At 42.3% G+C, this 16,908-nt stretch overlaps 1 protein-coding gene across 5 annotated transcripts in view; it reads left to right on the forward strand.

Moving 5' to 3' along the window:
• SIDT1 (SID1 transmembrane family member 1) overlaps nucleotides 1-8,370 on the forward strand; it is an 87,697-nt gene extending 79,327 nt beyond the window's left edge. For all 5 annotated transcript variants that reach the window (XM_061193083.1, XM_061193085.1, XM_061193082.1 and 2 more), the window contains 4 exons: nucleotides 3,692-3,797; nucleotides 3,882-3,992; nucleotides 4,991-5,104; nucleotides 8,308-8,370. In XM_061193083.1, the coding sequence (XP_061049066.1) occupies nucleotides 3,692-3,797; nucleotides 3,882-3,992; nucleotides 4,991-5,104; nucleotides 8,308-8,370 (394 nt within the window). The remainder of the gene's footprint in view (nucleotides 1-3,691; nucleotides 3,798-3,881; nucleotides 3,993-4,990; nucleotides 5,105-8,307) is intronic.
• Nucleotides 8,371-16,908: the final 8,538 nt, after the last annotated feature.

Below are 16,908 nucleotides of genomic sequence, written 5' to 3' on the forward strand. Positions count from 1 at the left end.
TGTGTGTGTGTGTCTTTCTCATTTCTTTCTTTCCCTCCAGGTCTCAATCTTCCTACTCTGCCTACATCATTTTTCTTCCTTTTCTTTTCCCCCATTATCACCTTGGCCTTGTTTCCTCAAATGACCTCAAAGTAGAACAGTGTAACAGAAGTACATTTATGCTAGCTGTATTTTATGTATCTATTTTTTGCAACTTATTCTTAACTTAAAGATGTGAATGAGTGAGATATTTTATTGATCCCTCAAAAAATTAGTATGTTTAGCTGCTTTTATTAGTGGTTCTTAGCTGATGTGCTCCTCTGGGTCAGTGACCTTTGATAGAAAGGTGACTCCCTACTCCTCCTCCCTTTAATATACCAGATACGAAGAAAGAAGCACACCATCAGGGAAAGCCAGAATCAAATCATGAGAATTTGAATCTTATTTGGGGGCCACATGCTTCTGGAAGAAACTTCCCACAATATTGTTGCCCGAGGGTTTACCTTGGGGAAGGTCCATACCTGTGAAGGACTGTCCTTTACTCAGGGACACGTCAGGATGGGTGATTCTTGGCCGTGGTCACCTGCGATGCTCTCTCGGCCACCCTTTTAAGGAAGACCCCACAGTCCTGGCGACTCTGTAAGACAGGATGGAGGGCGCTGATAGGAGATACGATACTGAACAACCGATGATAGTGTCTGCAGGGTCAGAATCACCTAGCTTGTCCCTGCCTCTAGTAGAACTAAAATCAAACCCCAGTCTGCAATCAGACTTAACAATCAATGGAAAGATATCCCATGCTCTTGGATTGGAAGAATTAATGTTGTTAAAATGGCCATACTACCCAAAGCAATCTACAGATTTAATGTGATCCCTATCAAATTACCCATGACATTTTTCACAGAACTAGAACAAATAATCCTAAAATTCATATGGAACCATAAAATACCCAGAACTGCCAAAGCAATCCTGAGGAAAAAGAACAAAGCAGGAGGCATAACCCTCCCAGACTTCAGACAATACTACAAAGTTACAGTAATCAAAAAAGTGGGGTACTGGCACAAAAACAGACATATGAATCAATGGAACAGAATAGAGAGCCCAGAAATAAACCCACACACCTACAGTCAATCAATCTTTGACAAAGGAGGCAAAAATATACAATGGGAAAAAGACAGTCTCTTCAGTAAGTGGTGTTGGGAAAGCTGGGCATGTAAATGTAAATAAATCAGTGTAGTTAAATCAGTGTAATGTAAATCAGTGAAGTTAGAACACACCCTCACACCATACACAAACATAAACTCAAAATGGCTTAAAGACTTAAACATAAGATATGACACCATAAAACTCCTAGAAAAGATTATAGGCAAAACATTCTCTGATATATATCATACCAAAGTTTCTTAGGTCAGTCTCCCAAGGCAATAGAAATAAAAACAAAAATAAACAAATGGGACCTAATCAAACTTACAAGCTTTTGTACAGCAAAGGAAACCATAAACAAAAAGACAACCTATGGAATGGGAGAAAATATTTGCAAACAATGCGACCCAAAAGGGCTTAATTTCCAAAATATATAAACAGCTCATACAACTCAATAACAAAAAGACAACCCAATCAAAAAATGGGCAGAAGACCTAAATAGACTTTTCTCCAAAGAAGACATACTGATGGCCAATAGGCACATGAAAAGATGCTCAGCATCACTAATTATTAGAGAAATGAGAATCAAAACTACCTCACAATGGTCAGAATGGCCATAATTTAAAAGTCTACAAATAACTAATGCTAGAGAGGGTGTGGAGAAAAGTGAACCCTCCTACACTGTTGGTGGGAATGTAAGTTGGTGCAGCCACTATGGAAAACAGTGTGGAGGTTCCTCAGAAAACTAAAAATAGAATTACCATATGATCCAGCAATCCCACTCCTGGGCATATATCCAGAGAAAACTATAATTCAAAAAGATACACGCACCCCTATGTTCATAGAAGCACTACTCACAATAGCCAAGACATGGAAACAATCTAAATGTTTATTGACAGATGAATGAATAAAGAAGATGCGGTACATATATACAGTGGAATACTACTCAGCCATAAAAAATGAAATAATGCCATTTGCAGCAATATATGGGTGCAACTAGAGATTATCATACTAAGTGAAGTCAGAAAGAGGAAGACAAATATCATATGATATCACTTACATGTGGAATCTAAAATATGGCACAAATGGACCTATTCACGAAACAGAAACAGACTCACAGACATAGAGAACTGACTTGTGGTTGCCAAGTGTAGGGGGGCGGGGGAGGGATGGACTGGGAGTTTGGGGTTAGTAGATGCAAACTATTACATATAGAATGGATAAACAACAAGGTCTTACTGTATAGCACAGGGAACTATATTCAATACCCTGGGACAAATCATAATGGACAAGAATATTAAAAAGAATGTATATATGTGTATAACTGAGTCACTTTGCTGTACAGCAGAAATTAACACAACATTGTAAGTCAACTATACTTCAATAAAAAAATAAATTTTTAAAAAATGAACAAAAACAGTCCATTAATAACAGCTTTACACTTGAAATACTTAGGAATAAACTTTGAGAGATGTGTGGAATCTTTCTGCAGAAAATTTAATTACCTTATTAGGAGACATAGAGGAAAACTTAGCTAAATGAAGAAAGATGGCATGCCCTGGGTGAGAAGATTAACTATTGTAAAGATATCAATTCTCAAGTTAATGTGTAAATTTAGAATTAGAAATGGAATGACGTTAATAGGATTTTATTCTGAAATTATTTACCTATTTAGACAAAATTGTCAAAGGTCTCTGCGAAAGGTTAACCGGAGAAAGGAGGGGCAGAGGTGTATAGTGACAGCCCAGCATTATTCAATAGAACTTTCTGGAATGATGTGTTTATTAGCCACTTGTGGTTACTGAGCACTTGAAATGTGGTGTGACTGAGGAAATGAATTTTCAATTTTATTTAATTTTTATTAATTTTTATTTAAATAGCCACATGTGGTTACCACATTGGATAGTGCAAGCTAGCCTAACCAATAACGCGATGAGCCACTGCTCCAAAACTAGAAATTATAAATTAGTGAATCAGGATGAAGAGGCCAGAAATCCAACTATATATATATGTGCATGGTGTGTCTGTATTAAAAACAAGCTTTCAAAACCAGGAGATAAGAAAGGGCTATATAATAAAGACTTTTGTTAGAACGGAATAGAAATTTGGAGCAAAATTAAGCCCAATCTCCAACCAAAATAAACTTCAGTATTAATTTAGACAGCTAGCAAAAATTTGGTAATGTGTGTCAAGCCAATTATTGAGATAATTCTATGTCTAGTAATCTATTCTAATCATCTTAAATGCAAAAAGAAAAAAAAAGCACAATATGTCTGAAGGTATTTATTGTTGCAGTTTTTAATAATAGTGAACAACTGAAGGACAAAGAGAAAACTCTTCATTTCAACTAGAGAGATAGGATGATTGCTTATGGTACATCCACTGATAGGAACCTTACAATCATTAAAAACAATGTTCTGAAGAAGATGTAATGAATTGAAAGTTACTTATAATATGTTCAATATTTTTAAATTCCCCTCCCGCCAGAAATGGGGGTGTGGGAGTGAAAAAGCCAAAAATGTTACAAATCCACCTTCATAGCTACAAAATAATTCCTCTGTGTGCTCAGTGCCCTCTTTGGACTGATCTATCGACCCAGGGACTTTGCCTCCTACATGCTGGGCATCTTCATCTGTAACCTGCTGCTCTACCTGGCCTTTTACGTCATCATGAAGGTAAGAGCGGCGGCTGGGAGCCGGGCACTGCGGGCCCTCCTCGGGTGATGCGTGCAGCTTGGCAGCATCGCTTCTCACCCACAGCTTCGCAGCTCCGAGAAGATCCTTCTGATCCCGCTCTTCTGCATCGTTGCCACCGCTGTGGTGTGGGCCGCCGCCCTGTATTTTTTCTTCCAGAATCTCAGCAGCTGGGAGGTAAGAGGACAGTTTTCTTTTCCAGGGCGACGTTCTCTCTCCATCTTGCCTTTCTGACCTTCCTACCTCCCTCTCTTCATGTGCTAGTTGCTGTTTATCTTTTTTATATTCTCTAACATGAATGCTTTCTCTAAAGGGAATGGTTTTAAATATCCACACATGACTGCTCAATAAATGGCATGTCATCATTATCAGGGTGGCACCTCTTAAACACGAAGCTCTACCGACACTGCAAACGTGATCTTCATTATGTGTCATATTATGATTATGATCCTGTTCCCAGTGGATGTTTAATATGTACAGAAACCTTGCTTAGTGTATTTCTCCACTTATCACAGTCACCATCCATAAACAAATACACAGGTGCAGGTGTTTATAAATCCATTTCACAGATAGGAAAGCTGAGGCCTAGGAAACTGGTGATGTATCTGAGGCACAGAACAGGGAAGAAGTCTTAGCTCTCTATCACCATAATCGCCACAGGCAACTTTAGAACATTTTTATCATCCCAGGAAAAACCCTGCATCCGTTAGCAGTCAATCACCATTCCTCCCTAACCCCTTAGCCTTAGGCAATCACTAATCTATCTTTTGTCTCTAGAGATCTACCTATTCTGGACATTTCATATAAATGGAATCACATAACATGTGGTCTTTGAGTCTGGCTTCTCTTCATAATGGTTCCTAAGTCCACCCATGTGTAGATGTATCAGTACTTCATGTTTTTATTGCTGAATATTCCATTGTATGGATATACCTCATTTTACCTACCCGTTCATCAGTCTATGGACATTTGGGTTGTTTCCGCTCTTTGGCTTTTATGAATGCTGCTGCTGTGAACAACTGTGGTAAAGTTTTTGTGTGGACGTATGTTTTCTTGGAAGCTAACTTTTTGACCCAGGCATCTAGTAGTGACTTTTTAGGTTTCTGGATACTCAGCCCTCTAAGGAGTTGAACTGTGGGAATGCCCCCACTACATCCTGCCTCACCTTCTTCCAGGGAACGCCAGCCGAATCCCGAGAGAAGAATCGAGAGTGTATCCTGCTGGATTTCTTTGATGACCATGACATCTGGCACTTCCTCTCTGCTACTGCCCTGTTTTTCTCATTCTTGGTGAGTTTATAAAAACTTTTTTCATTTCTTCTCGCTTTACATCCTGTACCCCTTTTTTTCTCCTCCCCTCTTTCTTACATCCCCTTTTGTATTTTTAATTTCCCTTTCCAAGTCTTCATTATAATTCAATGTACAGAATATCTTATTTCTTTTTTAACACTGTATCCTTTGGTTAGATCTTTATTTTCATTCTCCTTTTACTCTTCAATACCTTAAGACACAGAGTGATAAAATAATTTTCCTTCAGTTGTGCAATGTTTGGGCTGAATTGTTGATTAGAACTCACATGCCCAAATCCCCCAGGAACCACTTTTGGCTTTGGTTACAATCTCAGCCACACTAGGTTATTCCTTCTTGTGCTATACTCACATTCCTCCCCCTCTTCCAGTCTCACTGCATGTCTTACAAACATTTCACAGGTTCTTGGGGAGTGGCTCAGGATAGCAGCCAGGCCTCTTTTTGCCTTCTAACCAGTCTCTTCAAAATCTCTCCTGTAGTCCCTCCATTTTTTGCCCAAACACCTTTCCAGAAGCCATGCATATTATAACAACCCAGGATGAGAACTCCCAGCCTACTTCCATCTTAATTTTGACTTTTCCAAAATAAAAGCCCATGGTGCCTGTACATCAGGTCATTTAACAAATAATATTGGGTTGGCCAAAAAGTGCCTTCAGTTTTTAAGTAAAAATAAAGGACATTTTTCATTTTCACCAAGAACTTTATTGAACAACATATTCACCCTTTTGTTCCACTACCTTCTGCCACTTTTCAGGCAACTTCATAATTCCATCTTCCCAAAACTTTTTATCTTTTTGAGCAAAGAACTGTTCCAGGTGCCTTTTAGAGTCTTGCAGGGAATTGAATTTTTTTTCATTAAGAGAATCTTGTAAAGACCAAAATAAATGGAAATCCAAAGGTGCAATGTCTGGTGAATACGGCTGATGAATCAGAACTTCCCAGCCAAGCTGTAACAGTTTTTGCCTGGTCATCAAAGAAACATGCGGTCTTGCGTTATCCTGATGGAAGATTATGCGTTAACCTGATGGAAGATTATGCGTTTTCTATTGACTAATTCTGGATGCTTTTCGTCGAGTGCTGCTTTCAGTTGGTCTTCTTGGGAGCAGTACTTGTTGGAATTAATCGTTTGGTCTTCTGGAATGAGCTCATAATAGAGGACTCCCTTCCAATCCCACCATATACACAGCATCACCTTCTTTGGAAGAAGACCAACTTCTGGTGTGGTTGGTGGTGGTTCATTTCGCTTGCCCCACGATCTCTTCCATTCCACATTGTTGTACAGTATCCACTTTTCACTGCCCATCACAGTTTGTTTTAAAAACGGAACTTTTTATGTTTGCTTTTATTTTTGGCCGTGTTGGGTCTTCGCTGCTGTGCGCGGGCTTTCTCTAGCTGCGGTGAGCGGGGGCTACTCTTTGTTGCAGTGCGCGGGCTTCTCTTTGCAGTGGCTTCTCTTGTTGCGGAGCACGGGCTCTAGGTGCACGGGCTTCAGTAGTTGTGGCATGTGGGTTCTAGAGCGCAGGCTCAGTAGTTGTGGCGCATGGGCTTAGTTGCTCTGTGGCATGTGGGATCTTCCCAGTCCAGGGATCGAACCCGTGTCCCCTGCATTAGTAGGCAGATTCTTAACCACCGCACCACCAGGGAAGCCCAAAACCAGAACGTTTTCATTATGTTTAAGTAGAGAATCACATGTGGAAATACAGTCAAGAAGGTTTTTTTCGCTTAACTTAATGTGAAAACCAAACATCAAAGTGATTCACATAACCAAGCTGGTGCAAATGATTTTCAATGCTTGATTTAGGTATTTTGAGTATGTCGGCTATCTCCCGTGTGGTATAACGTTGATTGTTCTCAATTAATGTCTCAATTTGATCGCTATCCACTTCAATTGGTCTACCTGACTGTGGAGCATCGTCCAGCGAGAAATCTCCAGCACAAAACTTCACAAACCACTTTTGACACATTTGATCAGTCACAGCACCTTCTCCATACACTGCACAAATCTTTTTTTTTTTTGCGTTTCAGTTGTTTTTACCTTTCTTGAAATAATAAAGCATAATATACCAAAAATGTTGCTTTTTTTCTTCCATCTTCAATATTAAAATGGCTACACAAAAATTCACCAATTTTGATAGGTCTTTTTTTTAAATGCACGCTGATATGACAGCTGTCACATACAATCTAACAAAATTGTTTCAAATGAAGTTAAAGACAACTAAGTGCTACTAGAGCCATCTTACGGAAAAAACTGAACGAACCTTTTGGCCAGCCCAATATTAGGCCTCCTGGGTTCACGCTGCCCACTTACTTTAGTCTTGTCCATGTAACCTCAAGAGTGGAGCAGGGCTACCCCCTCGTGGCCACTTTGGGAAGTTTAACCAGTCTGTATAAACATCATTCCTGAAGGCTTTTATCTTTGATAGTCACCTTCTCTAGAGAGACAGAGACAACAAAAGTGGAGCTAAGGGTTCCATGTGGAGAGAGTGATGGTAGAGGGAACTAAAAATGGAGGATTAGGGTACAATTCTTATGTGACCTAAACAAGATTTCATTCCGTTTAGGTCCCGACCCAAATGTCCCCTCCTAAGTGGTAATGATGTCCCTGGCCACCCAATGAAAAACAAAATTTTATACATATACAACTGAATCACTTTGCTGTATACCTGAAACTAACACATTGTTAATCAACTATACTCCAATATAAAATAAAAATACAAAATTTAGAAAAATAAACCAAAAAATACAGGAGTTTGGTTATGATTATGATTTTTTTTAACCAAAAAAAATTTTTTTACCTCGCCCCATCCCATACTTCCTATATTCCCACCACAGTTTCATATTTATCCTTAGTACATATTACTAGCTAACATACTAGACTTTGCTCATGCATTTGCTTCATGTCTGAAGCCCTCTCTCAAATGTAAGCCCCACCAGGGTAGGGATTTTTGTCTCTTTTGTTCTAAGCCATATCTCTAGCACCTGGAATAGCACTTAATAGACCCTTGATAAATATTTGAATTAATAAATGAACTATGTAATTATGACAAGTGCCTGTTAAGAGCACGGTGTTGCAGAAAGCTGCAGAAGACATGAAAACAAGTAAGGGCACTTGTGAGTCTTTGAGAGAAAATAGGGACTTACTGCAACTGTGGGTTCCTCTCATTTCTCTGCCTCTCTCATTTCAGGTTTTGTTAACCCTGGATGATGACCTGGATGTGGTTCGGAGAGACCAGATCCCTGTCTTTTAAGCCTCCAGCATGGAGAGCGGGGAGAGGGAGCAACCAATCTTGGTGCTGTTTCATGAAAAATACAGGGACTGCAGCAAAGTAACCACTGCCAAATGCTCCACTCACCCTCTGTTGGGTTGGCTCTGTACACATTCCCGCAGGGAGGAGAGGAGCTACAGGGGGACCCAAACCTGCAAGAAGAGAAGCAGAAGGGAAGCGGCAACTGTGGACAGAGTCAAGCCCTTCAGAGTCGAAAGACACCCACCATCCCCTTCTGTCACTACTCTGAGTTAGACATGGACAAAAGCTGCATCGAAGTTGACCTTGGGACCACTCCCACCCTCACCTGAGATTCGCCAGCCATGGGGGAACCATGCTGCCCTCTGCCCTCCAGCTGCCTCCCTGCCCAGAAACTCCAGGGTGGCCCCCTATGCACCTCTGTAACATCTGCTGCTCTAGACATCCCAAAACACCAGCCCACTTCTCCGAAGTCCTGGAATGATGTGATTCCTTGGAGTCTGGTAGAGGGGTGGCCCCAAGGCCCTACCCAACTGGGATAGATGTTTTGTAGCACCAGCTCGTCACCTCCACCAAAGGAATGCTGTACGCTTCCCCCAGGTTCCTGACCGCATTAGGAGGACTCTGCATCAGGCTGTGTCACCCGCTCCTGGCAGGTAACTGTCCCTGAGACCAAGGTGTGGGTGCTTCCCTGTTCCTTGATGTCTTCATCTCACCGCTGTGTGTGGACCCCCTGACTCAGGCTCTACCTTCTTGGGAAGGCCACTTCTCCACAGACCAGCTCCAAGGTGGAAGGGGAAATGGGAAAACTCTTCCAGCAGCAGGCGGAGCAAGAGGAATGACCAACAGCACTAGGAGCCTGGTGACATCAGCATCAAGCACTCAGGCCTCACGTTAAGGACTTGGGCTCCTAGAGCAGATTCAGCGAAGGCAATTCGGCCTCCAAGTCAAATAGCTCCATTCTGTGCCTGCATCACCCTTGGGGAAGAAATAAGTGTTCTAAGCAGGGGCACTGCTCTCGGGCTCCTGTACAACCGGCCAAGCCCCTCCTCTGCTGCTTTACGCAGACCAGGGGCTCTAGACTTTCTCCTGAGTTTCTCTGGAGGCCACTCTCAGGGTGAAGGCAGCTCACTCCTCCTCTCCAGTTGCAAAGAGCTCAGCTGGTTTGGGGGCAGGGGCGGTTGTCTCTCTGACACACCTGATTCACATTCACTCCCCAGGATGGTGTTGAAATGCTCAGTGTCCCACTTCACTCTCTCACTGTCCAGCAGCTCTGCGTCCAGGAAGTCCCATTTTAACCAAACTCCTGTATTACCTGCGATATGATGTCATCAGAAAACTTACATGCAAATGTGCACACACAGATATATTTGCCTGCGAAATTGAAGTCACCTTCTCACCTCTGCTTTCTTGATCCTTCATTAGAAGGATCCTTCATTCTTTTTAAAATATATATATATAATTCTTTCTCTAAAATAATGTTCAAAAACACATTTTGGAAGTTTGAATGGCAAACTTTCCCTGATTTTAAGAACACAAAGATGCTTTCAATGAAACATTATGATTTTTTTTCTAAAATGCCCCCAAATTCATAATTGGTCTTCTGTTATTCTTTATTCCTTAAAAATTGTCGGTTTCCATAGGCCATATGAAGGCCACCTATTAAATGGTTGTATTAACCTAACATTTAAAACAAATTTCGAACCTGTTTAACTTGGCTGATTTGACCTAATTCTTTTATTTTTAATGCACTAAAAGTTTTCAAATCCAAAAAAAAGCGGGGGTGTGGGGTGGTGCAGAATGCAAACGACAAAGTCTGTTCAAGCAGCCCTGTGGCCTGAAGTGAATAAATTGTAGGACACGTTACCTGTTTGGTAGCTTGTCTGGGAAATATGTCCGTGGAAATGGGGAAGGGGCCCCATAGAAATGGATGGATTGTGCTGCTGTATTCTTGACCGTTTTCTGACAAAGTCTGTCTTGTGCTACAAACTCACACGTTGTGATCAGTTTTGTTCTCTGCAGCAGGACTAAAAACCCAGACCAAGCCTGCTCCTATAAATATCAATTCTAAATGTTCCTGTTGCTAGCTTTTTCTATAGTGCTGATTTGTGCATGGCTGGAGGCCACAAGAAGTCGTTCAGCTGCGTCTGTAGGGTTGATAGGAACTCGGGGTGGAGGGGGCAGCCACAGTTACTCACAGTGGTCCCTCATCCACATGTAGCACAGGCCTGTGTGACTTCTGTCTGTCCTCATGGACTTCTCTCTTTACAAGAGAAGGGAAGGCAACTCTGAAAGCCGAGTCCAGCAGGAGGGTAACGGGAGCCAGCCAGCCACTGAGAAGAGGCTCTTGGCAGAGAGGCCCAGGGTAATAAGAGCAGTTCCCTTGGAGGACAGAGGTGTGGCAGCCAGAGGGGCAAAACCGCACATAAAAAAGGCCTCTTCACACCTCTGAAAAATGCTGGGGAGGCAGCCCCACCTGTTAACATTGGATGGCTGAGGGATTAGCCCGGTTTTATTTTAGCAGCAGGAGAAGCCAGTGGAAAACCAGAGTCTATCTGGGGAAGGGACTTTCCATGGTTGAAGGAGATCACCGAGTCAGCTCCTGGGGTAAAGAGAGTGGCAGCTTCTTCTTTTGTAGCTCCAAGCAGCCACCAGAATGTCCTATGGGGTCGCAAAATGCATGTGTCAGGGAAACAAATAATACCCAAAGGTTTCTCCTCCTGGGAGACAGTCTCTCTGTCTAAACCTTGGGGAAAAGGGAAAAACAAAGATAAACATTCTTCATAGAAGGAACAGTTGAATCCGAGAAAAATTCTTGAGTCAGACTTTAGTCCACATATGTTCACCTGCTTGCTGTGTGACATTGTGCAAATTGCTGGAACTCTCTGATCTTCATTGCCACATGTACATGACGCTACATGAAGGTGACAAGGGTGAAGCTGTGTAGAGCACCTGGAGCGGTGCCCGCAGAGAGAAGGTCCTCACCTGCACCTCTCGAATCCTGCAGGGTGGCAGGGCCAGAGCAGGTCTCCCTGCTGGGCTGGCACTTCTCGCCCAAGGGGGCCCCTCAGTGAAACCAGCTATGCTGTTTCCTGTCCTCAGTTCTAGGAGGCCCTGAAGGGGCTGGGAGGCCTCTTCACCTTCAGAGAAACTGCCCAGAATTATCACACCTCCCAGCCCCAGCCCCCCTCCTTGCCCTTTAATTGCTGCATTTCATTGTCTTTGGCCCTTAATACTCCAACGCAGATGAAAAATTGCTGCCAAAGCTGGGGCCAAGGGGAAAGTCTGGCTGTGTATAAAGTCACACCTCATTACTGCCAGTTCTACTCTGGGAATCTCAAAGAAAACCTAGACTTTCTCCTCTCTCCAGCATCTATAGCTACTACAGTCCACGGGATGCTAGGTGCAAACGTTTCCCCCGACCCTTATCACCAAATGTTCCGTAGGGAAAGCCTGGATGTTCAGCCTGGATGAAGAGAGACTTCAGCCTGCGGGTGACAAAACAGGTCCCACAGGAAGCCTGGGAGGGTCGCTCTGGTTTTGAAATGATTCTAATGTCCCCTGGTGAAACTAAGGAAAAGCATTATGAGTAAAGATACAACTGGCCTCTGCCTGAAGCAACGTAAAACCCAAAACTATGTTTACCATAATTTTGCCCAGCTTACAGTCATTGTTTTGCTTTGTTTTTAAATGCTGTTTGGTGGTGTTAGGGAACCGGGTTCATTTTACCTGAAGCACAGCAACCAAAACGCGGAGACACTGACGTCCGCAGCAAAGACAGGGCTTATCCGCAAGGCAGCCAAGTGAGAAAACGGGAGAACAAATCTCAAATCCGCCTCCCCGAAGGCAAGAGGCGGGGCTATTTATGGGACGAGGAATGAAGAAGCCGGCTGCTCTGAGGCACAGGGAGCGTGGGAAGCCGGGGAGGTGGGGAAAGGTGATTGGGAAAAGGTGCGGTCATCACCGTGCTGCGCAGGCGTAACTAGGCTACGTTCCAAAGGTCACGGGTGGACACTCGCGCATGCCCAGTTGGAAGGTCAGTGGTCCCACCTAGTTTCAACCAGCTTAGCTGAGCTAGATGCAGCCTGCTCCAAGTTCCTGGAAAGCAACTCAGGCGAACAGTTTCTTGTTTGGGCCACGTGCTTCTTGGAGAACAGGCAAGCCTTAAAATGACCTTGATTAGTGAAGGCAGGGGAAATGGATTTGGCTAATTAGCCACGGTTTTGGCGGGGACAAGATATATTTGTGTGGCTAAGTTCAAATGTCTCCTCAATATTAAGGCACCATCGTCAATAAGGTTAATGGCCTGCTGAATCTTAGGCATTAACACACATGGATTCAAATAAGCTTGGCTAGGGTCATGGATCAGCCTTTTTCAATGAGTTTCTAAAAGGCCATAGTAATAGAGTTTTCACTTGGACGGGATTCCTCTGCAAAAAGAAACCAATTTTTAGACTTTTTTGACCCCTGTGAACTCCAGGGGGGGCGGGGTTTGCAGTTCATCATATGGTTTTCCTGAAGTAGGGTCTTGCTATTCTTATTGAAATACAAGGAGGGCTAAGTGGTGACCAATGTTGACATAGAATTACCCTTTGCTCCTCCAGTCTTAGGGAAATGGAGCTCTGCGTTCTTTCTGAATATCTCTATATTAGAAGTTCTCATGATTTTTCCTGAACCAAATTTTTTAAAACTCCATAATTTTATCCTACCTCTTTTTCATTCCCTGTCATCTAAGGCTTATCCCTTTCATTGGAGATGAAAAATAGCTAACCATCATAGAATAGCCTTGAAGTTATATCACATTTCAGTCATGCTAATGTCTGGGTGTCTCATTTCTCATCCCAGAACATGCAATCCCACTATGGTTGGCTCCTGGGCCCCTAATTTCCTCTAACACTGTAACTCTTGATATTTTTTTTTAAACTCTTGACATTCTTTGTGAATTAGGACTCTAAGTCCTTTAAACAGAAGACTATCCAAAATAATTCAAAAGCTCTCTCTTTTAAGGTGCTCTAATGTTGCCAACACAGAAAAATGTTGATTTGTGTTCTATGATTTATTTTTAGAAGTACACTTTTTTAAAAAATTAATTAATTATTTGGTTGCACCAGGTCTTAGTTGCGGCAGGCGGGCTCCTTAGTTGTGGCTCCAGGGCTCCTTAGTTGCAGCACATGGGCTCCTTAGTTGTGGTATATGGGCTTCTTAGTCGTGGCATGAGAACTCTTAGTTGCAGCATGCATGTGAGATCTGGTTCCCTGACCAGGGATCAAACCCGGGCCCCCCGCATTGGGAGCATGGAGTCTTACCCGTTGTGCCACCAGGGGAGTCCTGCGTTTTATGATTTTTATTACATTGCTTATCTGAGCGTTTCACAAGGCTCAGTACCCGGTTCTAGGCAGGCCCCTTTGAGGAAGAGGACAAATTCAGGCCTAAGGTTTACTCTGCTTCTCTCAATGTGGGATACCTTGTAAAGTAACCTGCTTTTGGGGAGGTCCATTTCCCCTTTATCCTCTCCTTCCTCACCATTTCTCTGTTCACTTACATAGAATCAGAAATACTGCTTCAGTCAATAGTCAGTCAAGAAATATCTGGGCCAAGCACTGTGAGGAACTGGGCAGAGCAATGGGCAAGACACCCAGTCTCTTCAATCACGGGGTCTACGGTCCAAAAGGGGAGAGACGCATGAAACAAATAACTTGTTCATTATAAGTGGGCAAAGAGCTCCAAGAAGAGAACGGCCTTAGAAGAATCTTATTAGATACAGACCCAAAGAAAGTCCAAGTAATTATCAGCAATTTTTATCCCTAGATGTGAAGCCCCTAAATTGCTGCCCCTAGAAGATTAAAGTTGGCAGAACCGATTATTAAAACAGCAAACATTTGTCATCGGACATTCTGCCAAGGGTTTTATATACATTCCATGCTGGATCCTGAAACACTCACCACCACCAACCCCATGAAGTCGGTATTGTTACTATCATCCCCATTTGCCAGACAGAGAAACTGAAAGTTAGAGAAGTCAATGTCCGCTAGATGAAGTGAAAGGTGCAGAAGCCTGGATTAAGAGTCAGAAATGAGTGGTTCAGGTAACAAGAACAGAGACAGGGAAGATGGATGGTGTTGCAGCCCTTATTTGTTCATGTATCTATATATGCAAAACACACAGCCTAGAATTCTGTAACCCTTGAACATATTAACAAAAAGAGAAGGTTTTTCCAAAATTCAGAAGATGTGTCTGTTATATAAACTTGAGTGACAATGAAACCTATCGTGCTTTAGGAAAGTCAACCAATAAAACTGCAGCTTCAGATCATTTTGGCTCTTTAAACTGGAACAGCGGGATTCAGAGGACTCTTGCTTCAGTTTCTAAGCTTGTAAAGTTAAGGACCAAAGTCCTTTTTATACATTCAATGACTGTATTTGGCAAAGGGCTGTAGACCCAAAGATTCATTTTAAATTAAAATATATGTAGCATAAGGTGTCAGGTTTCTACTGGGAACCTGTTGGTTCAGAAACAAAATTAACAGTGGAGAAAAAGCACAGGAATAAGTGGCGGTTTTTTTTGTTTTGTTTTGTTTTGTTTTGTTTTTTATCTGCATTGGGTCTTAGCTGCGGCATGAGGGATCTTTTGTTGAGGCGTGTGGGATCTTTTGTTGAGGCATGCAGGATCTTTCATTGTGGAGCGCGGGCTTCTTTCTAGTTGTGGCGTGGGCTCCAGAGCTCGTGGGCTTAGTTGTCCTGTAGTTTGCGGCATGCAGGCTCTCTAGTCGAGGCCTGCGAGCTCAGTGGTTGTGCTGCGTGGGCTTAGTTGCCCTGCAGCGTGTGGGATCTTAGTTCCCTGACCAGGGATCGAACCTGTGTCCCCTGCATTGGAAGGCGGATTCTTTACCACTGGACCACCAGGGAAGTCCCTGGAATAAGCGGGTTTTTTAATTTCCTAAAACATGTTCAGAGACTCAAAATACTGTCAAGAGTCCTAAAGTCCTCCAAAGCTGTCTCTGAAACCAGTCTATGCTGGTCCAATAGGTCAGGCAGAATCTACGACTCTCATCGATGGCTGAACCATCTTTGTTCCTGGTGGCTGGGAGTATTTCCATTCCACCAAATTGAGGCAGAGGAACTAGCCTGCATTGAACTGGGAAATCATAATTCTTCAATTGGGGGTGCAATGATAATGGAGATAAAATTTTCTAAATTGTCCAGAAGTAAGAAAAAAAAAAAAAAAACCAATACCACTTCGTTTGAAACACCAACATACTAGCCAATTTTCTTCTCCTATACTAAGCTGTCTCTTAGGCTTAAAAAAAAAAATTAATGTGAATTTGCACATTTGCCACTCAGCAGCATTCCTTTTTTGAAATGGGATTTAACCTAATTGAATCACGAGTCCCCAGAAGGAAACGTCCCTGAAGCAGTAAGTTCTCTACTACTACTATTAGGCTTCAGTCTCTTTCCAAACCACAGATTTGAATGTGATAAAGCAATGTAAGAAAACACCACCCAAACCAGACCTGCACAGCACACAGTTAGTTAAAACCTGGATTTTCACATCTTCCCCAAATCTGAAGTTTATATGGTCATGTGAAAAATTAAGTGGCACATTGATACTAGGTAAGCAACCTACCTGACTTCTGAACTTATGTAGGCAGCAAATTGGAATTATGTCCTTAATTTCTCACAGGAAGAAGAAAAGGTCAAAAGAGGTGTTGATACTGACCAACAAACCATATGCTAGTGGAGCCCTGCATTTCAGTCTCCCATGTAGGGCAACAGAAATGAGGAATGTCATGGAAAGTAATCGCCACTTTACATTTAAATATTCCTTTGCAACTATGTGAAACCTCTTCAAATGTAAAACCTCATTTGTCCTTCACAACAACCCTGTGGTCTGGACAGGACAGATAATGTACCAGCAAATAAATTAAGATGCAAAGAAGTTATGCCACTTGCTCAAAGTCACATAGCCAGGCAACAGGAGCCAGATACAAAATAGTGCCTTGGCCTTTTCTTTTGCTAAAGAATGACAGTAAAATAACTTTTAGGTTTTGCTGACTCAAGAAATTTATCATGAGAAAACCAACATCATCAGATCAGACTTCCGTAGTTTTTTCTTAACGTTTTTATTTAGGCATAAAATATATTCAGTAATGTACAAAATGTGCACTAATCATAAGTGTATACTGATGTGTAAATTTTTACATATATTTTACAGATATATTTACACACACATACACACACACACACCCCATTGTAACCACCACCCACATTAAGAAAGAAAACATTTCCAGCATCACTGTGCCTGTTCCAAGTTAATCCCTCCCCAGAGATAACCACTATTCTGACTTTTCTCCTCCTAGATGAATTTTGCCTATTCCTGAACTTTATATAAATGGCATTATGCAGTATGTACTCCTTTTTGTCTGGCTTCTTTCACCCAATGTAATGTCTGTGAGAGTCGTCTGTGTGAATCAGTACCTTCATTGTGTGAATATATGACATTTCACTTATTCATTCTCCTATTGATGGATGTTTGGGTTGTTTC

Source organism: Eubalaena glacialis, chromosome 6, assembly GCF_028564815.1.
Source record: "Eubalaena glacialis isolate mEubGla1 chromosome 6, mEubGla1.1.hap2.+ XY, whole genome shotgun sequence".
Classification (NCBI taxonomy): Eukaryota; Metazoa; Chordata; class Mammalia; order Artiodactyla; family Balaenidae; genus Eubalaena; species Eubalaena glacialis.